Source organism: Lithobates pipiens, unplaced genomic scaffold (assembly GCF_037356315.1).
Source record: "Lithobates pipiens isolate NorthernLeopardFrog02 unplaced genomic scaffold, aLitPip1_a1.2 Scaffold_27, whole genome shotgun sequence".
Classification (NCBI taxonomy): Eukaryota; Metazoa; Chordata; class Amphibia; order Anura; family Ranidae; genus Lithobates; species Lithobates pipiens.
In genome coordinates this window covers 143,705,072-143,730,977 of record NW_027507788.1, presented here as the reverse complement: position 1 = coordinate 143,730,977, position 25,906 = coordinate 143,705,072, and the positions used below count along the sequence as shown (strand labels likewise).

At 45.5% G+C, this 25,906-nt stretch overlaps 1 protein-coding gene across 2 annotated transcripts in view; it reads left to right on the top strand.

Moving 5' to 3' along the window:
* Positions 1-25,906, top strand: part of SLC35E2B (solute carrier family 35 member E2B) — a 123,597-nt gene that overhangs the window by 49,427 nt on the left and 48,264 nt on the right. For both annotated transcript variants that reach the window (XM_077457598.1, XM_077457599.1), the window contains 5 exons: positions 1,913-2,394; positions 6,536-6,671; positions 13,894-14,021; positions 22,157-22,277; positions 24,377-24,430. In XM_077457598.1, the coding sequence (XP_077313724.1) occupies positions 2,061-2,394; positions 6,536-6,671; positions 13,894-14,021; positions 22,157-22,277; positions 24,377-24,430 (773 nt within the window). In that variant the 5' untranslated portion in view covers positions 1,913-2,060. The remainder of the gene's footprint in view (positions 1-1,912; positions 2,395-6,535; positions 6,672-13,893; positions 14,022-22,156; positions 22,278-24,376; positions 24,431-25,906) is intronic.

Below are 25,906 nucleotides of genomic sequence, written 5' to 3'. Positions count from 1 at the left end.
TTGTTGGTCATTCCCTCTCTAGTTGTCAGATCACCAGTCAGTCATAGGGAGGTGGTTCTGACACAAAGAAGCCAAATACTGTACCTGTTAGGGTGACTGCCATTAGTAAATCACTAATGGGGAAACGATCAGCTTCAGGGAGCCTACTGGCAATATTAGTGACCAGTCTTTTTTGCCTTTTTCTTGCATTTTTTTTTTGGCACTTTTTCTACAGATTAGTTTCTCTTTAAAACTCTAATGCCGCATGCACGCGAGTGGACTAGGTCCGACGGTCTTTCCGACGTACTTTCGGCAGCATTCCGATGGACTTTCTGAATGAACGGACTTGGCCACACACAATCACACCAAAGTCTGACGGATTCTAACGTGATGACGTACGACCGGACTAGAAGTTCATAGCCAGTAGCCAATAGCTGCCCTAGCATCGGTTTTCATCCATCGGACCAGCATACACACAAGCGGATTTCTCTATAGGAACTGGGTCTGGCGGCATTCCGGCGAAATAATTTGAAACATGTTCTATTTCTAAAGTCCGTCAGATTTTTGAACAGCAAAGGTCCAATGGAGCCCACACACCATCAAATTGTCCGACAGATTTTCTCTGTCGGACCTTTGCTGTCAAAGTCCAGTCGTGTGTACGTGGCATAAGAGCCCTTAAACACTGAAAGCACCCGGGCGTCGGCCGCTTGCTGAGAGGCTGAGCCAGCTGCTGCTCCAGGCTTCTCAGTGGATCCCAACCATATGGTCGGGATCTATTCAGAGCCTAAACCGACTCTGTGACGTCAGCCGACAGCGGGCTTTAACTCTAGCTTAAAGAGGAGTTCCACCCAAAAATGTAACTTCTGCTTTAAGCACTCCTCACCCCCTTACATACCACATTTGGCATGTAACTTTTTTTGGGGGGGGGGGGGGGTGGAGGCTTCATTCGCAGTGGGACTTCCTGTCCCACTTCCTCCTTCCGCCCAGGGACCGCCTAGGCGACTCCTCCTTTCGCCTTAGGTGGCCCCTCCCTCTAGGTGATCTCCTGGGACACGTGACAGGTCCCAGGAGATCGCCTGTCCACTCTGGGAGCGCAGCGCGACTCGCGCATGCGCCGTGCGGGTCCGGCCGTGAAGCCTAAAGCTGTCACAGCCGGGTGCCCAGAGTGGCAGTGGAGGCGCGGGGGAAGAGGAGTGACACCCCGTTCAGTTGCATCGCTGGGCCGTGGAACAGGTGTCTGTTTATTAAAAGTCAGCAACTACACTTTTTGTAGCTGCTGACTTTTAATAAACCTAAAAAGCCTGGAACTCCCCTTTTAAAACGGGTGACAGGAGTGCAGAACGAACTGCATTCCTGTGATCCATGGAAGCTTTGGCTATATTTCTCCTTTTAATGTCTCGCTTTTATTTAATCTTTGTAGTTCTTTACTCCTACATCTTATGACTTTTTTTGTTGGCAAAGGCCTTATAAATAGTAGCTTCTCTCATTGAAAATGCTGGTTTGTGAGCTCATATTGCAGCGGTCTGAGCTGGCACAAGTGTCTTTCCATAGACCTGTATTGTAGAGAAGAGGAGGGAGTATCTGAACAGTTTTGGGAACTGACTGCAGAGTGCAGTTGATCTGACTAGTGACTATTGAGCTGCACACGGACACCCTTACCACCTGCTGTGACAATAAAGTGTAGGTGTCTATCAGACTAGGTTGTAGAAGAACACGCATAGATGCATGGGGAGAGTATACAAACGACCTGCATGTACTGCACTTGGTGGGATCTGAACCTAGAAATCCCAGTGCAGCCAGGCAAAAATGTTACTGTATTGCTTCTGTGCTGGTTAACCAGTTAGTCATCCTATTCCAGTTTTAATAAATCTCAAACATGTATTTCTTAATAAAATCAGTTTTATGTCACTTAATTAATATTTTCTTTTCTCAGGGCACAAAGCATAATTCCTAAGGCGTACAGAGGATAGGAACAGATGGAAAGCTGTTCGGGCTGCATGGAGTCGAGCTATGTCACTGCATGCCGGTGTACTTTCATGCCAGATGGGATTTATTGAACAGATGACATATTTCTCTGGGATATGACTGTCAAGATGCCGTCTGGTAATTCGCAATCCCCGGAGGAGTCTAAAGCTCTCCTGTCTCCGGAGAAATTGAAGGGTAAAAGTCCTTATCATGTTGGACCTCTCTTCCCGCATCGAGCTGAGAGGATTGTCATCACCCGAAGTGACAGTGTTCCAGAAGAGAATGTACTGCAGATCACCATCACAGAAACCACCACTATCGAGTCTGACTTGGGAGTTTTCAACTCTAGAGCCCTCATCTACCTCACTTTATGGTTTTTCTTCAGCTTTTGTACACTATTCCTCAATAAATACATCCTCACCTTATTGGAGGGGGAGCCGAGCATGTTAGGTAAGCTTCTGTGGATTGCTAATATCTTATTACTTGACAGCTCAGAGCTGTCAACAGGGTTTCCAGTTTAACAGTACATTTGTTAGCAGTTTAAGAATATTTTCTTGCTAAGTTTTGAAGCGTATCTAAACTCAAAAATATAAATTTATTGCAACTTACCATTCCTTAGATGAAGTGCCTGCATTCGTTTTCTGTTTTTCAGGCTTTTTTTTTTTTTTTTTTTTTTCACCTGGTGATCCTGCAAATAACGCACTTCCTGTCCCTAGGTGACCATGCTCCACTCCTCCAGAAATAGTCACTGACCAAATAAAAAACAAACAAAAAATTGTTAATCGGCCACCCACTCCCATCATGCCTCAGTTTTTTGCTACTGTTCTAGGAGAATTGCTGTATTCTGCCCTCTTCTGCTGTCGAGATTCTTCAATATTGCTGAGCTTCGACAAGTTCCTAGACGCAGTTTTCCAAATCAGGTTGGCTAATACTCCGCATAGCTTTGGAACCTATATCCAGACTGCCACGAAGAAGATGCAGGGCTCATCTGTTATGTGACCTTTCGGCACTGGGCTTTGCTTGGGATACTTTCCAGGTCACCTAATGTGTTGTGTACTTTAGCTGCAGAATGCTTCACAGGTCCATGGGGCTATGCTACACCTACCGGTAGAAGCATGTCCCTGAAGGCCTATTGAGGTATGCTTGCTTGAGGGGAAAAGATCACCTGTAAGGGTATTGCTGACACCTGTTGCGCTTGTGACCACAGGGCGCCTTGCTGAACTCTGGTATGGTATGTCAGAGTTTTGCCCTTTTGGGAGCTATTGTGTGTGTTTTTGCTGTTATTGCCATATCTTAAGCTTGAATTGTGTTGCTTGTGCACTTTTGCAGTGCCTGTGCAGCTGCCTTCCTGTTGCATGCTCTCTCACTGCCATTCTTGCCTTCTGCTGTGTATTGTCATCCTCCTTTCCTGCAACCAGACATCAGGTTCCTGTCTGCTGCCTACAGGCACTTGGTCACAGATGCACAGATAGCTCTCTCTGCGCCTGTGGCTGTTTTTCTGAGTAACCCCTTTGAGGGACTATGTGATCTCTTTGGGACAATATGTCGGATCATTGAGGAATCTGTCAGCTAACATTAGTCCGGAGGTAGAGCAACCAGTGTCTGAATTCTCTAGAATTTCCAGCATGCGCTCAATATACAGTCCCCAACCTGTCAAAATCTTCCCAGTACATTTTGCTCTTGAAACTGGTTTGGTATAGTGATTTGGCCTAATACTTAATAGTTCTGTAAGAAGTGCTGAATTCTCTTTTGTTGACCCAGCTAATTCCTGTCTTAATAAGTAGGTCCTACCCTTCAACCGGTTATTCCTGTCATGTCCATCTGCAAGACCCTGACAGTATGACCCAGGGATATGTCTGGGGACCGGAGATCCACCCTTACTGGTCCCTTTGGAGTTTTGCCTGTAGCCATGCACTATTGTGTTGATGTGCTTGCAAATCTCATGCCTTTTACCTAGAATAGGTCTGTCTGTGCAAATGCAGAGCACTCTTTGGCTCAAATGCTGATCTGTAGAATACCAGTGTAAGAAGCGCTTGCTGTGTATGCTCTTTAATGGCAAGTGCCTTTTTTTTTTTTTTTTTTTTTTGCTGCCTCTCTAGATAACTTTATTAGTCACAAAGTGGAAGAACACCCTTTTACCTTAACAAAAGAAGGCTAAACCTCAGACTGGAAAATCCACCACATCTGAAACTAAGAAGACTTCCTTTTGTTTCTCACAGTCTGTTAGGCCCGAGGCCAAACCTGGGACTCCGTTCCATCACAAGACTTGGACTCCCAATGCCTCCAAGCTGTGACCAAAGTTCTATAAGTGGGGGGGACATTGGTTGGCGGTTGCTAACACCTGGTCTGAAAACATCTCGGACTCATGGATGATGGATGTAGTGTCTAGAAGTTACATGCTAAAATTTCAAGCTCTACCTCTGCCTGCTTCATGTTGTTTAACCTGATATCCATGCAGAGACTAGCAGACCTCCACACTGCTTTTGGCACAAATCCTGTCTCAGGGCATCCTCATTTTTAGTGTTTTAAAGCGGAGGTCCACCCTAAAATGGACCTTCCACTCATCGGATTCCTCCCCCCCTCCGGCGCCACAATTGGCACCTTTCAGGGGGGAGGGGGGTGCAGTTACCTGGATAATCCAGGTAACTGCACCCACTTCCGGGCTAGCTCTCTGCGGAAAGGGGCGTACATTACGCCCCTTTCCGCAAGTGCCCGCCCCCTTCCGCAAGTGCCCTGCTGGGAAACGCACAGATCCCAGAGGCAGCGGGGACCGTCCTCATTGCGCAGCGCGGCTCGCGCATGCGCAGTAGGGAACCGGGAAATGAAGCCGAAAGGCTCCATTTCCTGATTCCCATACCCAAGATGGCGGCGGCAGCACTCGAGTGTCGATCTAGAGATCGGCTTCGGGTGCCAACATCGCGGGCGCGCTGGACAGGTAAGTGTCACTATTTTAAAAGTCAGCAGCTGCAGTATTTGTAGCTGCTGACTTTAAAAAAAAAAAAAAAACGCGGAGTCCCGGCGGACTCCCGCTTTAACTCCATCCTGTTTACTCTCCCCAAAGCAAAAGTGGGCATTTGCCCTATCCTGGATTAAAAGGCCTTTAAGTTCACCTGTTCAGGTGCAAAAACGTTGTATTGAATCTATCAGGTCAGTCATTGCCTTATTCCACCCAGGGGACTTTATGGCCTAGGTGGACATTAAGGATGCATTCTTGCATATCCCTATCTATCCAGCATGCCAGTTAAACCTGCATTTTGCAGTGGGCTTATAAACACTACCATTTCATATCCTTCCCATTTTTGGCCTGTCCATAGCTCCTCTTCTCCGAGGTGCCTATACTCTTTGCTTACTCTTCCTCATTCCCAGGGCATCCCGTGGTTCTCAACCTGGGGGTCGGGACCCCCTTAGGGGTCGAATGATGATTTGCCAGGGATCACTGAATCCCCGCTTGCTAATGTGGTATATTTTTTTTCATTTTTTTTTTTAAGAGGGCCCCCACACAAATATATATAGCGCGCTCCAATGCCAGGTAATTTGTTTACATCCTGTTGTGTCTGTGGGGAATTTTGAAACGCTTTCAGAAAATGCACTAAAACTGCTTGATGCAATGTGGCAAAGTGCCAGTAACCCACACACAAGTCGTAGGTACACTGCTCTACGCCCATGGTGTGAGAAAACTGCATTGCATCAGTATGAAAGTGCCCTGGGGGTTCATGCACACTGCTGCTCCTAGCTTTCGTCACTTTTTTGCCTAAGCCTCTGAGCTCCCCTCAATAAAAGGCTATGTGACCTTGCACACACATGGCTTTTAGAGGAGTAGGAGTGTCAAGACAAGTTTAGGCACTTTTTTTTGTGCGTAAAAGCTCCTCTCCTGAACCCAGAAGAATCTAGGTTCAGGAGAGGAGCTTTTTGGCACACAAAAGTGGCTAAACGCGTCTTGACGCTCCTATGCGCTTTGCGCATTTAGTGCTTGAGCATTTCTTAATTTCCTTGGCCAAAATGTAATTACAATTCTGGCCAATGAAATAAATGCCCAAATGCGCCTGAGCGTGTTTGAAAAACTGTGGCTTAGGTATGTTTTTAACTCAGATCTTTCCTGTCAGAAGAAACTGTTTACAATAAAACCGTGTGCATGATGCCTTGGTGCCAACACAGAGAAAATGCTCACTATTAGTAAAACACTAAAATAAAACACTTTAATTTAAAATGTAAATAAAGTACACACAGTCAAAGTGTTGAATTAGCCCTGACAAAGCAGCATTTGAGATCTCCTGAAATTACACCCACATCATCCACTGATCCAATCGCAGCTATTCTTTTTACAAAACAGAATCTGACGGCAGCAAGCAGCGGCTTTCACCAGCTCACTCATCTGGACACTGCAGTGCTTCTCACCCACTTACTGAAAAGAAGGCTGATCCTTAATACATAGAACTCCAGTGTCGGTGGGTAGCAAACAAGTGAGCTCATGCTTTTCCCAGAGCTGTCATAGACTGGATGATGCCAAGTCAAATTCAGGTCCTAATATTTCTTGTGTTTTAAAAAAAGATATTTTATATATAAATGAATACAGTCCCTGTTTCTATTTCAGGTGCTGTACAAATGCTGATGACCACTTTTATTGGGTGCATCAAGATGTTCATTCCCTGCTGTCTGTACCAGCACAAAGCACGACTCAATTATCCTCCAAACTTCCTAATGATCATGCTGTTTGTTGGTCTCATGAGGTAAATTTACAAAGTGGTGGTTATTACTGTACAGGGTACATTTCCAGGGCAGTGTAATGCCTACTGTGGAAGAGGGTAATCTGGGATGCCTTCTATGGACAGGGTTGCATTCTCCAACACCTGTATAATGGAAGAACTGAACTTTAGCCCAGATTTTACATGTCGTCTAATGTATCCATTCACTATTGCAGCATTTGAACCCAGTTCTAAGGCCCCTTTCACACTTTTGCGACATGAAAGCCGCGTGACTTTGACACGACTTGAAGCAATGCCTTTATAATGTTGAGGTCTAGGGACCTTAAGTTGGCTCAAAGTCGGACCAAAGTAGTGCAGGGACTACATTGAAGTGGCTGTGATTTGAAGTTGCACAGATATGAATGATACTCATTGAAAATCATGGAGTGCGACTTGTCATGCGCCTTTGCAGTCCCAAGTCTCAAGACAAATCACACAAGTGTGAAAGGGGCCTTAGACTTTAGATTGTCTGATCAATGCAGGAAACTGTCACCTAGTTTTGTAGCACATCTCCTTTCCCACAGTAGAACTCTAGGGTTTGGAATGGATGTCTAAGCTAAATTCACTCCTTATCTCAATATTATCCTACCGTTCTGTGTATGTGAGCAGTTTAGGTCTTGTTTTTGTATCACGGTGTACAACTTATTAGTTTGTTTTTAAATGCATAGGTTTGAGCCGGGATATGCCCAGAGGCTCTATGTTGTAACGCTCTCTATTTCTCTTGAAAATTCAATAAAAAGTATTTAAAAAAATAAGTTTACAAGAGGGTCTGAGATTGAAGCATCACATTGAAAGTTAATTATCCAGATATAGATTTATTCCAAACGGGGATAAAAGCTTATATCACAAAGCTAATGCATTTCTGGGGTCAGAAAGCGTAAACCAGCTGCTGACAGACTTTGTGCTTTAATGCTTGTCCAGCTTAAGTCCCTCGCGACCACCTATGTACCGGCTAAAAAACAAGGGGGCTTTACCGTCTACAAGCTGCACATATGTGTCACTGGGTGGCTGCTGATTTCAACCACTCTTGGAAGACGGCCCTTGGTTCCCCCCCAGCATTCAGAACTTTTCTTAAGGGATTTTTTCGGGGCAGGCAGAAAGGGGTTAAAGTCCACATTCAGTCCAGTATGTACAATCTTTCTCCAAGCCCTGATGAGTAAGGTGTTTTCTGAGGTCTGAATGTGTTGGCTTTGTGATAATAAAGTCTTTTATCTTTGTTTTGAACAGATCTGTATCTTTTGACACTTCATTCCCAGTCTCTCTCTGTTTGCAAACCAGTTAAACAGTGAAAATCTATTGGTGCGAAGAAGATGCCTGTCCAAACTCCCGATACCCTAGCCAAATATTACTATTCCTCTCTTAATATTAATATAATCCAGGTTCCAGCACCACCCTTCCATTTTTCTGAAGTACCTAGTGTTTATATACACACTTGCTCATCTGCTCTGTGGTTTTGCACAGAGTGGTCTCTTTCCTCCTCTTCTCAGGTTCCCCCCGGTGCTTTCAGCTCTTAAAAGCCCTTTCCTATAGTGGCACACATGCTGGCTCGAAGCAGGGCTGTCTGCATCTATTAACACACACAGTGCAGCCTGGGCTCCAACCCCTACTCTTTCCTCACTGGATTTGGTCGACAATGGCTAAGCCAAGGTTTCCCGCTTCAACCACTATGTCCAGTGAGTAAAGAGAGCAGCGCTGCTGCTCTCGGGCACAGCTCTGGATTGAGATTGAGCTCATGTAAGTATTTAGGGGGTGCTTGGGGGAATCTGATCATAGGATTTTTCTTAATGCAAAAAAATGCAGTGAGAAAAAAAACCTTAAAGTGTTGCTAAAGCCTCAACCATAAAATCGGTCTATATATGCAGTATAGCATGCTTGTTATACTCACTGAGGAACCTAAGGGGTTATTCCTCTTCATTCTGTATTAAGGCTGTGTGATCCTGTCTTCTCTGATCCTCCCCTTCTTCCACTGTCCCCTAATTATTTTTTGATAATAGAGGCTAGGGGAAGAGCTGCACACGCTCAGTTTGGTGTGTGTTGCTAAAGAGTATTTGTTTTCTCTTGGGATATGATATGGATTGCATATGATCAGCACAGGGCACATAGGCACTGTCCAGACAGAGGGTCGGGGGAGAATGAAAACTCCTTTGCTAGCAAATGTTACAAGTCACATGGCTGCTATATATTGCTGATGAGGAAAATGTATTTAGCAGTTTATATTTACTAAAATAATTACATTTTCCGTGTTCTGTGTACTGTGGGAGACCAGATATAGTGAATGCAGGTTCTGCGTTTAGTAACACTTTAACCACATGCCGACCAGCGCACGACAATATACGTCGGCACAATGGCATGGCTGGGCAAATGGGTTCGTCCCCTTTAAATTGCTGCATTGTGGGCCCTCGCCGCCAGCAGGGAGCCCGCCGCCTACTCTGTGACCGTGCCCGTGGCTCCCGCGGACTCTATGTTCGCCAGAGGCCAGCGATCGTGTCACGAAGTGGCAGAACGGGGAGATGCCTATGTAAACAAGGCATTTCCCTGTTCTGCCTAGCAACATGACAGAGATCTACTGCTCCCTGTCACCTGGAGCAGTGATCTGTCATGTTCTAGTGAGGCAATCACCCCCACAGTTAGAATCACTCCCTAGGACACACTTAACCCCTTGATTGCCCTCTAGTTAGTGTTTAAACCCTTCCAGTGTCGTTTACACAATAATCTGTGCATTTTTATAGCACCGATCGCTGTATAAGTGACAAAGGTCCCAAAATAATGTCAAGTGTCCAATGTTTCCCCCATATTTCACAGTCATAAAAATCACAGATCGCCGCCATTGCTAATAAAAAAGGAAATTTATAATGAAAACAATAAAAATGTCTATAACTTTTGTGCAAACCAATCAATAACACTTATTGCAAATTTTTTTTTTTGTTTTAGGCCGATATGTATTATTCTGCATATTTTTGGTAAACTGAGAGAATTTTTTTTTATATATTTTTTTGGGGATATTTATTATAGCAAAAAGTAAAAAAAATTGCCTTTTATTCAAAATTGTCACTCTTGTTTGTTTATAGTGCAAAAAATAAAAACCACAGATGTGATCAAATACCACCAAAAGAAAGCTCTATTTGTGGGAAAAAAGAGGACGTCAATTTTGTTTGGGAGCCACGTCGCATGACCGCGCAATTGTCAGTTAAAGCGATGCAGTGCCGTATCGCCAAAAGTGCTCTGGTCAGGAAGGGGGTAAATCCTTCCGGGGCTGAAGTGGTTAAAGTAGAAGTTCAGCCAAAACCTAACAATCTCTAAACCTACTTGCAGTCACATCCTAAGCCTAATCTAGCTAGCCCTGTAAAGAAGAAATCACTATACCTGCCTGTTCTGTAGCCACTAGATTGGCTTCAGAAAAGGTATGCATAGCGATTTTATTTATTTTTATTTTTTTTCTCTCTTTTATAGGGTTAGCTAGATCAGTTTTAGAATGTGGCTGAGAGTGGATTTAGCATTAACGTTTTTGACTGAACTACCGCTTTAAAATCACTTTAACCACTTCAGCCCCGGACCATTTTGCTGGCCAAAGACCAGACCACTTTTTGCGATTCGGCACTGTGTCGCTTTGACAATTGCGCGGTCGTGCGACGTGGCTCCCAAACAAAATTGACGTCCTTTTTTTTTCCCCACAAATAGAGCTTTCTTTTGGTGGTATTTGATCACCCCTGCAGTTTTTTTTTTTTTTTTGCGCTATAAACAAAAATAGAGCGACAATTTTGAAAAAAAGGCATTATATTTTACTTTTTGTTATAATAAATATAACCCAAAAAAAAATTATATATATATATATATATATATATATATATATATATATATATATATATATATATATATATATATATATATATATATATATATATATAAAAAATTTCCCTACGTATTTTTGGTAAAAAATAATCGCAATAAGTGATTATTGATTGGTTTGTGCAAAAGTTATAGCGTTTACAAAATAGGGGATAGTTTTATGGCATTTTTATTAATTATTTTTATTTATTTTTTTATTGTGACTGCGACATTATGGCGGACACATCGGACATTTTTGACACATTTTTTGGGACCATTGTCATTTATACAGCAATCACTACTATACAAATGCAGTGATTCCTGTGTAAATGGCATTGGCAGTGAATAGGGTTAACCAGTGGGTGGCAGTGTAGGGGTTAAGTGTTTCTAGGGGGCTGGGCTTTCATTTAGTGAACACTGATCTCTGCTCCAATCACATGGAGCAGAGATCAGCGTCACTTGTTACTAGGCAGAACGGGGAGATGCTGTTTACTCGGCATTTCCTCCATTCGGCCGCTCCGTTAGACGATCGTGGGTATGCCTGCGGAGATCGAGTCTGCGGTACCCGCGACCGGTCCCACGGGGTCCCGACCAGCACGCGAGTTTCTGTGATAAAATTATGCAAATTATTTTTTATTCATAAATTTTGGCCACAATTTATACTGCTACATATCTTTGGTAAAAATAACCCAAATTAGTGGATATTATTTGGTCTTTGTGAAAGTTAGAGAGTCTACAAGCTGTGGTGCGAATCATACAAAATTGCTCACATCTGATATGTACTGGTGGACTATCTCGCTTCTTGTGACCCGAACAAGTCAGGAAAGTACAAATACCCCCCAAATGACCCCTTTTTGGAAAGTAGACATTCCAAGGTATTTAGTAAGAGGCATAGTGAGCTTTTTGATGTTGTCATATTTTTCCCACAATTCTTTGCAAAATTAAGATTTTTCATTTTTTTTTCTCCACAAAATTGTCATTGTAATAGGTTATTTCTCTCACATGGCATGTGTATACCACAAATGACACCCCCCAAAAAATTCTGCTACTCCTCCTGAGTATTACAATACCACATGTGTGGGACTTTTTCACAGCCTGGCCACATAGAGAGGCCCAACATGCAGGTAGCGCCATCATGTGTTCTAGGAACATAAATTACACATCTAACTTGTTGACTATTTATTACACTTTTGAAGCACCAGGACAATGACATGTGACACTGATGACAGATGGCACTGATACGTGGCAATGATGACACTTATACGTGGCACTGATGACACATGGCACTAATACGTGGCACTGATGACAGATGGCACTAATACGTGGCACTAATACGTGCCACCGATGACAGATGGCACTAATACATGGCACCGATGACGCGTGACACTGATGACAGATGGCACTGATAAGTGGCATTGATGACACATGACACTGACAACAGATGGCACGTGACACTGACAGGTGGCACTGATGACAAATGGCACTAATACGTGGCACTAATACTTGGCACTGAAGACACGTGGCACTAATACGTGGCACTGATGACAGATGGCACTAATACGTGGCACTAATACGTGCCACCGATGACAGATGGCACTAATACATGGCACCGATGACGCGTGACACTGACGACAGATGGCACGTGACACTGACAGGTGGCACTGATGACAAATGGCACTGATACGTGGCACTGATGACAGATGGCACTAATACGTGGCACTGATGACAGATGGCACTAATACGTGGCACTGATGACAGATGGCACTAATACGTGGCACTGATGACAGATGGCACTAATACGTGGCACTGATGACAGATGGCACTAATACGTGGCACTGATGACAGATGGCACTAATACGTGGCACTGATGACAGATGGCACTAATACGTGGCACTGATGACAGATGGCACTTATACGTGGCACTGATGACAGATGGCACTTATACGTGGCACTGATGACAGATGGCACTTATACGTGGCACTGATGACAGATGGCACTTATACGTGGCACTGATGACAGATGGCACTTATACGTGGCACTGATGACAGATGGCACTGGGGGCAGGTGGCACTGGGGTGGATGGCACTGGGGTGGATGGCACTGGGGGCAGGTAGCACTGGGGCGGATGGCACTGCCGGGGGAGGATGGCACTGCCGGGGGAGGATGGCACTTTTTATTTTTATTTTTACTTTTTTTTTAATTTTTTTTCAAAACAAAGCAAAGCAGAACGGCTGCCGCTGCAGCCGTTCATCTCTCCCCTCTCACACTCTGTGTGAGGAGGGAGAGCGGCGCTGAGAGGTGATCTCATATGTTTACATATGAGATCATCTCCCATTGGACACGCTGATCGCGCTGTAAACGGCCGCTGTGATTGGCCGTTTACATCGATCTGTGTTTGCCTGTCCCCGGGGGACACGGCGAACACAGAACTTTTGCGATGCGTGCCCGCAGCGGCGCGCATTGCGGAAGTAAACATGAGGATGTCCAGGGACGGCCTCCCGGACGAACGCGCCTGCTCTACGGTCGTCATTCGGCTATAGGGCGGGCGCGAGGTGGTTAAAGATTGGACGTACCTGTACGCCAATATGCCTGCCCGTGCCATTCTGCCGACGTACATCGGCGTGCGCTGGTCGGGAACTGGTTAAGCAATATAACAATTTTAGACCCCTGCCTGCTCTTAGTGCCATTTGGAAGCTGGCCTCCCTGGCCTAGGACCTCACTGTTCTGTCCATTGACTGAACTCTCTTTGTCCTGGAAGAAAGCTGATTGCACACTGGTGTTTATTTCTGTAATAAAGTAATATATTCACATTTACAATGTTTCTTAAAGGAATTGTAAGATCAGAAGGTTTGTAATCTTAATGCATTCTATCCATTAAGATAAAAAGCCTTCTGTGTGCAGCCGCTCCCCCTCAGTCCCTCTAATACTTACCTGAGATCCCCCTCTGTACAGCGATGTCCTTGGGTGTCTCAGCCATCTGAGATTCTCCCTCCTGATTGGCTGAGACACAGCAGCGACACCATTGGCTCCCACTACTGTCAATCAAAGTCGGCTAGCCAAAAAAGGGAGAGAGGGAGCGGGTCTCCACGTCTGAATGGTGTCACTCTGCTCAGGAGCCCCCCATAGCAAGCTGCTTGCTATGGGGGCACTCAACAGGAGGGAGGGGCCAGGATCACAGAATAGGGACCCAAGAAGAGGAGGATCTGGGCTGCTTTGTGCAAATTGACTGCAACAGATCAGGTAAGTATAACATGCTTGTTATTTTTATAGGCAAAAAAATTGACTTTAAAGTCATTGTAAGGTATGACATCAATTCCCTAAACTGCATTGTTTTTAGTTTGAGATATGCCATCATATTCATTTTTTTTTTTTTTTTTTACAGATTTTCCACTGTGGTCCTAGGTCTTGTCAGCTTGAAGAACGTGGCAGTGTCTTTTGCAGAAACTGTTAAAAGTTCAGCACCTATTTTTACAGTTATAATGTCCAGGCTGATACTGGGAGAGTACACTGGTGAGTACATTACTTATACTGCATACCTCATATTTCATCTCACTTGTACAAAAAACAAAAGGTCTTTCAAAAGGATTTTAAAGAATAACTGCACGTTTGCAGAAAGTACAGTTACTCTTTGTACCCCTTGCCCAAACTAACCCTTCCTTCCGTGCCTAGATACATACTATATTGTATTGGACAAGCACATGGGCGGACTGACAAGTCATTAGTGCCATCTGTCATCACGCGCGCGCGCACACACACAGCGCGCACACACACAGCGCACGCACACACACAGCGCACGCACACACACAGCGCGCGCACACACGCACAGCGCGCGCGCGCACACACGCACAGCGCGCGCACACACACGCACAGCGCGCGCGCACACACACGCACAGCGCGCGCGCGCACACACACGCACAGCGCGCGCGCGCACACACACGCACAGCGCGCGCGCACACACACAAGCACAGCGCGCGCGCACACACACAAGCACAGCGCGCGCGCACACACGCACAGCGCGCGCGCACACACGCACAGCGCGCACACACACGCACAGCGCGCGCGCACACACACAAGCACAGCGCGCGCGCACACACACAAGCACAGCGCGCGCGCACACACGCACAGCGCGCGCGCTCGCGCGCACACACGCACAGCGCGCGCACACACGCACAGCGCGCGTGCGCGCACACACGCACAGCGCGCGCGCGCGCGCGCACACACGCACAGCGCGCGCGCGCGCACACGCACAGCGCACACACGCACACACGCACGCACGCACACGCACACGCACGCACACGCACGCACACGCACACGCACACGCACGCACACGCACACGCACGCACACGCACGCACACGCACACGCACGCACACGCACGCACACGCACGCACACACACACACACACACACACACACACACTATACAATCACACACACACACACACACACACACACACACACACACTATACAATCACACAGTCACACTATATAATCACACACACACAGTCACACTATATAATCACACACAGTCACACTATATAATCACACAGTATATGCAGACATGTTTCTATTGTTTGTCCGCCCCTGGACAAACACTGTCCGCAGGACTCTTCAGCACCTTCAGCCAATGTGTTCTTTGCCATGTTTGCGCAGTAGAACCCCATAGGCTTCTATCAGCTAATCTCCTGAGACCACTTGGAAAATAGCCACATAGAAGTCAATGTGGTTCTTGTGCTCAAGTGCAGTCATGAGGAAGATGCTTGCCGCCTGTAGTCATCTGATTCAGGCAAGTATATTATGCAGGTTTGCAAGGAGGGGTTAGTTTTAGGTCTGTTGGGTCAAGGTATAAAAAGATAATTGTTCTTTCTATGAAAGTATAGTTATTCTTTAAAAGGAAACTTCTTCTGAGAGATGTAGACTGCTGCCATTGCTGAACTAAATTGCTACTTGCCAAGCTTTCATGCGGACTCTCTGACTTTAATACTCTGATGTCTGACACAATAACCCAAACAAGAATGAAAATCGGGTATCCTGGCTTTTCTGCAATCATGATCTGGATCAGTCACTTAGGCCCCATGCACACGAGACGCCGGTGCAAACTCTGCTGAGCGCATGTTTTTAAAAGCGTTTAGAAGCACCCATTTTGCTGCGATTGCATGCACCATTTAGCGGCATTTTACCGCCTTTGCGTCTAGAAGCGTTTTAGTTAAGATAACATCCAGAAGACCCTCCCCAAGCTCAAAAAACTGTATTATTAACTATTTCAGCCATTTTGTGAGACCAGAGTGAGTAGCAGCAGCTGTGAGAGCAGCAGTGTACTTGTATTTAGCGTGTCACTTGCCACGTCACCTGCCACAACTTGGGGATTGTCCACTTGCCACATCCCCTGCCACAAGTTGCTTGTTCAAATCTAACATATGGGTCAAATTCCAATTATACTTCGGATAACAGCAATGCTAGTGTTGTATTGGATTGGATCAAGGGCTCATTAGGCTATATAAATGGTATATGAATCATTGCAAGCAATTGCTTAAAATATTTTTTTAATGGTTTTTCTTCATTTGCCATCGTTTTTGAGATTTTAATGTAAAAAAAAATAGGGCATCTCTAAAAACGCTTATAAGCGAAAACGCAGCAAAATGTCTAAAACGTGGGAAACTTTTGCATCTCAACCCATTTTCCCAAGTGTTCTTCCAGGACAGCCCTTGAGAGATGGAGCTCCTCCCATCGACCCAGGAAACACATTGCCACAGTTCAAAAGGCGGTCCCTCAGGTCCCTGGTCAGTCATTTGTGTTTCCTCCGTCGGAGGAACATGTTGCCAGGAACCTGAAGGCCCCTCTCAGGGGCTGCCTGAGAACCTGTAGCCATGAGGGACCGGGTCCTATTCCTTGGCTGCAGTTTTGGGTCCATACCTTTTTTTTTTTTAAACGGCTCGGGTACCGTCCAGCTGATTCGGAGCAGACCCGTTACCCTCCTCCTTCCAGTGCCGAGGTGGCCAGGGGCAGAATGGCGCTGGTTTCCCCCAGGAGCGGTGAGTGGAACCTCCATCTCAGCTCCTTGTTGCGGTGGGGTCGGAGACGCCGAGCGTCACTTCCGGCGGAACCGCGTCATCACTGCGTGCCGAGACTTCCGGTTCCGGGTCTCTAAAGGTACAAGGAGGAGAGGGAGAGCCAGCGCTGTGCCTGTGAAGCCCGACCAACGTCCAGCAATACCGGACTAGCGGCGGGATCGGGAGCATCAGAGGGGGACCATGGAGGCTATTCCCCAGGATACTCCGGCGGAGACAGGCACCAGCCAATCCCAGGTAGGCTGCTGGGCATGCTATTACTCTGGTGGAGTGGTGGTGTTTGTAGGCTGGGTCCTGTAGTGCCCCACGGTGGCGGTTTACTCACAGTGAGATTGTTTGCACTTGGTGATTGAAGGAGGGACATGGGGCTGACGCTAAGAAATCCTTTGTCTTCTTATTTCAGGCTAAAGATATCCCAAGGGAAGACAAGACAGGCCGCAAAAAGTGTCCTAATTGTGGGAATAGGTTGTCCTCTGGCTCTAACAAAGCCCTATGCAAGCAATGCATTGCAAGCTTGCTTAAATCTGAGGCAGATTCCCCTTTAGCAAAGTTTTTGGGCTCCTTTAAAGAGGAAATGGCGTCGACCTTTAAGTCCCTCCGGGAGTTAATCACTGACGTGGGATCAGCTGCAGCTGCCTCCACGAGTAAAGCAACTATAATCTCTTCCTCACCATGCCTTACAACACCCAGCTCAGGGGAGCCCCGTATGATCAGGGAGCCTAGCCCCACGTTGATTAGCCCCGATTCCTCTGACACTGACTCGGGTCAGGAAGAGGATCAAGTAACATCCAAAGCCTCAAAGTATAGATTGTCTCTTGAGGAAGTAGATGAGCTAATGGGGGCTATCTATGATACGCTGGAAATTGAGGAGGAAGAAACTCAGTTATCTAGACATGATCAAATGTATGAGGCTCTGGGGAAAAAGAAAGCAAGGGTTTTCCCTATACATAAGGTGCTTTCTGACCTTGTCCTTAAGGAGTGGTCTGAACCAGATAAAAAGGTTTTCTTTCCTAAATCCCTTAAGAGAAGGTTCCCTTTTGATGAGAGCCCAGAGGCGGTCTGGAATAAAAATCCTAAACTAGACGCCCCTTTGTCCAAAATCTCAAAACAAGCTGATCTGGCTTTTGAAGATATGGGTCACCTGAAAGATCCAATGGACAGGAGAACTGACATTGTCTTAAAGAGGGCCTGGGATGCCTCTATGGCAGGCTTAAAACCAGCTCTAGCCACTTCTTGTGTAGCTAGAAACCTGGAGTTCTGGTTGTCGCAACTTCAAGAACATTTAAAAGCAGGCACTCCTAGGGGGGAGCTTCTGAAATCCTTCCCTATGCTTTTTAAGGCCACCAGTTTCATCTCTGACGCCTCCACGGACTCCGTAAAATTTGCGGCTAAGTCAGCAGCACTTTCAGTGGCAGCAAGGAGGTCAGTATGGATGAAAACCTGGGGGGGAGACACGGCGTCTAAGACCCGCCTGTGCAGCGTCCCTTTTACAGGAGACTTAGTCTTCGGGCCTGAATTAGACTCCGCCTTAGAAAGGACGGCGGATAAAAAGAAAACCTTTCCCGCAAAAAAGAAAAATTTTCAAAGAAAAATTTTTCGTCCCTTTAAAGAACCCTCTAAACCAGAGAAGAGTTCAATCCCCAAAAAACATTGGTCGGGGCATAAAGGGAAAGGAAAAGGGGGCATACTGTTTAGCCGCCCCAATCAGGATCCCAAACCCCAGTGATGCCAGGGTCCCTGTGGGAGGAAGATTAAGCCAATTCCTTCCACAATGGGAAGAGACAACTTCAAACGAATTTGTCTTAAACATAATAAAAAGGGGTCATGCGCTGGAGTTTCACAGCCGCCCTCCTTCAAAGTTTGTAGTGACAAAACTTCCAAGTCACTCAGAAAAGGCCAAGGCCTTACCCTTACTGATAGGGGAGATGGTGGATCAAGAAGTATTGACACCAGTCCCTATACAGGAACAAGGAGACGGTTTTTACTCTCACATTTTTGTAGTAAAAAAGCCGTCAGGAAGATTCAGATTAATTATGAATCTCCGACCATTGAATCGCTCCATCCGTTACAAGAGATTTCGGATGGAGTCCATTTACTCCATAAAGAATCTCCTGCAGAAAGAGATGTTTATGGCTACCCTGGATTTAAGGGATGCTTATCTGCATATTCCAATAAAGGAGGAATGCCAGAAATTCCTTCGAATGGCAGTACAGATAGACACAAGGGTTTACCACTTTCAGTGCCGAGCGCTTCCCTTCGGGCTGTCATCCTCCCCAAGAATCTTTACCAAAGTTCTCGGAGAGGCTTTAGTTCCACTGAGGCTTCAGTCAGTCTCAATTATTCCCTACCTAGACGATCTACTCCTAACAGCACGCTCGGAGAGTCGTCTTTCTCAGGATCTGGAGTTGACTCAACTCAGCCTGAGTCGGTTAGGGTGGATTGTCAGCCAGGAGAAATCCAAGACAACCCCAACACAGGAGATCCTGTATCTGGGTTACTGGATCAAGTCAGTAGATCAAAAAATTATACTGCCGGAAGAAAAGATTTTGAATCTGTGGCAGAGAATATCTTTTCTTCAATGCAGCCCCAAATGTACAGTGAGGGAAGTAATGTCGGTCTTAGGTCTTATGACAGCAGCCATTCCAGCCGTACAATGGGCCAGGTTCCACCAAAGAGACCTTCAGGGGTTTCTGCTAGAACAATTAAGGGGCAGAGATCTGGAGGAGGAAGTTTTGATCCCCTCAAGGATAAAACGCTCCCTCTGGTGGTGGAAGGACAGGGAGAACCTGAACAAAGGGGTTCATTGGGTCCTTCCTATCACTTCAACACTGACAACAGATGCGAGCAGTTGGGGCTGGGGAGCCCACCTCGGCTCAAGCTGGGTCCAGGACAAGTGGACCCCGGAAGAGAAATGTTTCTCTTCCAACTGGAAAGAGCTAACAGCAATCCTGAGAGCGGTCTTAGCCTTTCACCCCACAATACAGGGTCACCATCTACAAGTCCGTTCAGACAATATGACGGCTGTAGCATACATAAACAAACAGGGAGGTACCAAAAGTCCTCGTTTGATGGTAGTAGCCAGACGCATTTTCCAGTGGGCAGAAGCCAATCTGGAATCCATTTCTGCAGTCCACCTGAAAGGGGAGCTGAACAACACGGCGGACTTCTTGAGTCGACAAAAGATTTCGAACCAAGAATGGTCCTTACACCCAGAGGCATTCAATCTCATAACAAATCACTGGGGAAAACCAGAGGTAGACCTTTTTGCGAACAAAAACAATGCAAAGGTTCCAAATTTTTTCTCGCTAAACCCAGGAGATCGGCCCCTGGCTGTAGATGCCTTGCAAGCTCCATGGTCTTTCAGTCTGGCGTATGCTTTTCCCCCTCTTCATCTCATTCCGAGGGTCCTAGCAAGATTCCTCAAGGAAAAAACCTGTTTGATTCTAGTAGCACCGTTTTGGCCCAGGAGACCATGGTTCACAACGTTGCTACAATTGACAGATTGTCCACCTCTAAGGCTTCCCTACAGACAGGACCTCCTGTCGCAGGGACCTCTTTACCATCCACAGGTCGCCACACTGAAGCTTTCGGCGTGGTTACTGAGGAGGAAATCTTAAAGAGTAAGGGCCTGACAGATGAGGTAATTGCGACCTTACTACAGAGTCGCAAACCAGTCACGAGGGCTATTTACAAAAAAGTCTGGCAAAAATTTAATAGCTGGTTGAATAGCCGTGACATAAACACGGCTAATATTCTACAGTTTTTTCAGGAAGGTGTAAACAAGGGTTTAACCCTAAGTACCATTAAGGTACAGATAGCTGCCTTAAGTGTGTACCTAGATGAACGTTTACAGGAAAATCCTTTTGTCGCTAGATTCTGTAAGGCAGTCGCTAGACGCAAGCCAGTCAGAGTCACCAAAGTCCCATCCTGGGATTTAGCAGTTGTACTAAAAGCTTTCTTGGGGTCACCCTTTGAGCCTATCTCGGAGGCCTCCTTAAGGCTTGTTACATTTAAGACAGTACTCCTGGTGGCAATCACTTCAGCCCGTAGGGTCAGTGAAATCCAAGCCCTTTCCATCAGGGAACCTTTTCTACAGATCCTAGAAGACAGAGTCATTCTAAAGACAGACCCTGGGTTCTTACCAAAGGTAGCATCTAGCTTCCATAGGTCCCAAGATATTGTCCTTCCCTCATTTTGTCAAAATGCAGCAAATGAGAAAGAGGAACGTTTTCATTTATTGGATGTGAGGAGGTGTATTCTAGAATACCTTAAAGTAACAAATCCATTCAGAATTTCAGACTCCCTTTTTGTCCTTTTCTCCGGACAGCGTAGGGGACAGAAAGCTTCAAAAGTAACCATAGCTAGATGGATTAGGCTAGCTATAGCAGAGGGGTATAAGGCCTTGAATAGAGATCCTCCTGAGGGTGTTAAAGCTCACTCCACAAGAGCGTTGTCTGCATCCTGGGCAGAAAGAGCTGGTGCCACCCCGGAGCAGGTATGTAAAGCAGCCACATGGTCAAGCTTTTCCACCTTTACAAGGCATTACCGACTGGACTTAATGTCTAGTCAGGATCAGGCCTTTGGGAGGAAAGTCCTCCAGGCCGTGGTCCCCCCCTAATCTGGTAAGTACTTGGGGATCCTCTCAAGGGCTGTCCTGGAAGAACACTTGGGAAAACTGGAGTTAGTACTTACCGGTAACTCCTTTTCCGGTGGTCTTCCAGGACAGCACGATCCCACCCTTTATTTGATTATAATGATGTACTAATGTTATTACCTGTTATGGTTTATATGTTTTTCAGTTCCATCCTTCGGTTCTTGGTGAATGACTGACCAGGGACCTGAGGGACCGCCTTTTGAACTGTGGCAATGTGTTTCCTGGGTCGATGGGAGGAGCTCCATCTCTCAAGGGCTGTCCTGGAAGACCACCGGAAAAGGAGTTACCGGTAAGTACTAACTCCAGTTTTTTTGCTTCTGGAAAAACGAGGTTAAACGCAACTGCCTAAAAATGGCAAAAAACTAGACTGTGTACATGGACACATAGGATAACATTGAATGAGTTCATGGGCAGTTGAAAAAAGTGTCCAACTGTCTCTGAACGCGCGTTTAACAGCGTCTCGTGTGCATGGGGCCTTAAAGGCAACTAGGATTTTCTGAAAGGGATCAGCCACGGTTGGTCCACTAAACATGGATTTCTTTTATTTGGGATTTACAGAATCCATTAAAGCCATTTTCCTCAGGTTTTTGATGTTTTTTTTTTTTTCATGTGATTTTGTGCTGTGGAGCCTTGTTTCTATACTTCAGTACATGGGTTGCAGTGGTAGCGTGGTTCCTGAACCAAAAAATAGATTGGGCTGTAGCCGCTGTACATTTACAAACTCTCATTTGGGCTTCTTTGGTGATGAGGGAAAAGAGCAGTGATTAGGATTTTAGCCTGCAGTGTAACTGGATACAGAAAATAAATACCAGCATGAAAAGCTACAGCCGCTAAATGCTGGGTTGTGACTAGATTTCGGTGTTTTTTTTTTTTTTTTTTTTTTAAATCCTCATTTCCTTAGAACTTTAATATTCTTATTTTGCAGGAATGATGGTGAATCTGTCCCTTCTGCCAGTGATGGGTGGTCTTGCACTCTGCACTGCAACTGAAATTAGTTTTAATGTTCTTGGCTTCTCTGCAGCCTTATCTACAAACATAATGGACTGGTAAGATCATTGTATTATTATTATTATTATTATTATACAGAATCTCTATAGCGCCAACAGTTTGCGCAGCGCTTTACAATGTGAGGACAGTACAGTTACAATACAATTCAATACAGGAGGCATCAGAGGGCCTGTTTGCTAGAGCTTACAATCTAGAAGTGGAACAAAAGGTAATAACTGTGGGGGATGATCAGATGGAGAAAATGAAAATACAGTTGTTAGGTGTGGCTAGGATAGGCTTCTCTGAAGAGGAGGGTTTTCCGGGATCGCCTAAAAGAGTAGGATATTATAATACCCTTGTCAGAGAAAATTATTCATGGAGAAATTTTCCCTTGCTTTGGATTAACAATTTATCTTAATTTGTCTATACACAGACTGGCCATGACATTATGACCACCTACAGGTAAAATTAATAATAATGTTTATCCTTTTACAAAGGCATCTGAAAGTCAGCGAGATATATTAAGCAGCAAGTGAACATGTTGTCCCTGAAGCTGATATTGTGGCAGTTCTATGCCCACCCACGGCGTGAATAGAGCTAATAACCCAGGCTTCTCAACCAGGAAGGTTAAGGGCCTCCAGGGACCAAAGTCCATTTTGGGACCTGGACCCTGTCAGAACACATTAACTCAGCAGGGGGATGCTGTACTATCATCGCATAGTTAGTACAGCGAGTGCCACAGATTTTTTTTTTTCTCGTTTAGCCTGCTGAGTTGAATGGGAAAAAAAATGTGTGTACCAGGCTTTAGGTTGGGTGGTCATTGTGTATTGGCTAAACGGTGTATGTCAGATGGTGTAATACCTCATTGTAATTATTTTGGCACTAAAGCGATAACTTCATGTTAAGTAATGTTGCCCCTAAATTTGAACCCCCTCCTTCAAAAAAAAATAAAAAATAACCCATGCCCTGCTACTTGCAGCTCTTTCTGGCTTATACTTGCCTGTCCCTGATCCAGCTAGATATTGCCTGTGCAGCCACAGCTGCTTGCCAGAATCTTCTTGCCCCACAGATACTCCCATTCAATTTACAGTATCTCTCACAAAAGTGAGTACACCCCTCACATTTTTGTAAATATTTTATTGTATCTTTTCATGTGACAGCACTGAAGAAATGACACTTTGCTACAAAGTTGTGAGTGTACAGCTTGTATAACAGTGTAAATTTGCTGTCCCCTCAAAATAACTCAACACACAGCCATTAATGTCTAAACCGCTGGCAACAAAGGGGAGTACACCCCTAAGTGAAAACGTCCAAATTGGACCCAAAGTGTCAATTTGTGTGACCACCATTATTTTCCATCACTGCCTTAACCCTCTTGGGCATGGAGTTCACCAGAGCTTCACAGGTTGCCACTGGAGTCGCCTTCCACTCCTCCATGATGACATCACGGAGCTGGTGGATGTTTGAGACCTTCCGCTCCTCCACCTTCTGTTTGAGGATGCCCCACAGATGCTCAATAGGGTTTAAATGTGGAAGCATCCTTGGCCAGTCTATCACCTTTAACCTCAGCTTCTTTAGCAAGGCAGTGGCCGTCTTGGAGGTGTGTTTGGTGTCATGTTGGAATACTGCCCTGCGGCCCAGTCTCTGAAGGGAGGGGATCAAGCTCTGCTTCAATGTCACAGTACATGTTGTACAAGCTTTTACTCCAGAGAGCACCATATGGTTGAATAGTAGTGCATAAGTGGACCTGGCCAGTAAGATATTGACAAGCAATTGTGCAGGGCTGATGTAGTCACATAGTTGATATCTCTTGCTGGATTAGGGACAGGTGAGTATAAAGTATTGGCTGGAAGACCACAAAATAAGTGTAACTTCACCTTTTGGTGTTTTTTTTTTTCTATAAATTATGCTCACAGGCTGCATGTCAGACTCGATGAGTTGTAAAGCAGGGATGAGGATGATCAACCATAGTATCGTTATTTGAAACCATGGCAATTCCCGTATGTGTGCCTTGCCAGGTTTCCTTTAAAGGTAAACTCATTTAAAATCAATCGAGGTATTGCTTGTAATGGGTTTCAGAGGTATTCTTTGCTCAAATTGGCATTAAATGGACAAGGCTATTGCCACTTAAATGAAGCAAATAATTGTTTTATTTCAGTTTGCAGAACGTATTTTCAAAGAAGCTTCTCAGCGGAGATAAGTACAAATTTTCGTAAGTATAAAATGATTTTTGACTTATGTGTATTTCCCATATAGATGATGAATCACATAGATTATCACAACATTCTACAGGGGATTTTCTGTTAAATGTTATGAAAATAGCAGACACTAGCATGTGCATGTCTGAATATTTTATTTTTGCTTTGTAGATGCATCTGCTAAGGGAATTACTAACATACTTCCTCAAGGAGATGTGTGGTTAGGTGTCCTCGTACAACAGGCGTTCACCAAGAAGGGTGGGCTGGATTTGAGCTAAAATCCTGTAACACGGAATATACTTCCATACATATAGCAGAATGATGAACAGCATCATCATATTATGCAACTACTGGGTCATGGTTTCTTTCCATTTTTTACTGGCTCCAGCAGTTTAGAAAGGAAAGATTTGTTCATTTGAGTGCTGTGTTGGCCTGATGTCTCAGGGGTGGGACTCAGGGCCAGCGCTACCACTAGGCGAAGTAGGGAGCCGCCTAGGGCGCACTACCACCTAGGGCACGGCCTCTGTCTCAGTTAAGCTCCAGGTGTGTGTGACCTCTCCCCTGTTCAGTGCCAGGCCGGCTGTCCTGGGTACACATCCACTGAGTGCCGCCAATGTCCCGTTGAGTGCCCCACTGTCACATCTCCTCACACAGAAAATCTCACAGCACCTTTTCTCCAGAGTGTCCCTCTGGTGCAGCGCTGTGTGTCTGTGTGAGTGCAGCAAAGGGGGGGCGGGGCTCGGTGGAGATAGGAGCATTGAGTGAGGTGCAGCATCTGCCAGCTGTCCTCCCTGCCTGCGGGGACACAATGGAGCAGCTGGATGGTGGCGCTGGTGGGACACCTAAGCAATGCTGCCTGCCCAGTGCTGTGGAGAGCCCTGATTTGATGGTCGATGAAGTGCAGAGGTAAGGAGGAGGATGGATCCTCCTCATCTACATCGAGATGTGTGTGTGGGGAATGGGGGGGGTGAGTAATGCAGGAAATAGGAGTCAGATAGGTCAGTGTATGTGTCGGGTAGATGGGTCAGGTAGGTCACATGTTACAAGGGCAGGGCAAGGGGGTAGGGGCAGGGCCAAGTGGGCAGCAAAATTACGTTTCGCCAAGGGGTATCAAAAATCCTTGCACCAGCCCTGGGTGGGAGGACACTTTTAACATCTTTTTAGAGGCACTGATCTAGTGTAGTTTCCATGTTATCCTTTGCATGCAACTTTAGAGCTTTCTAAATAGAAAGATGACCCCCAATATGTTGCCAGTTATGCGCCATAATCTGCATAGCAAAAGCTATTTATTTAGATTTTTTTTTTTTCTATTTATATGTAGACCCCAAAGCATAACCTGACAGAACTAAGCTGGTCATACGCTTGTAGAATTTTGTTTGTTTTCGGAGTTCATTAAATTTTCTAATTGTTAGTAGGGTCAGATCGACATTTGTTTTCAACAGTGATAAGGGTGCTTGAAGGAATAGGATGACATTTTTGTCTTGAGTGAA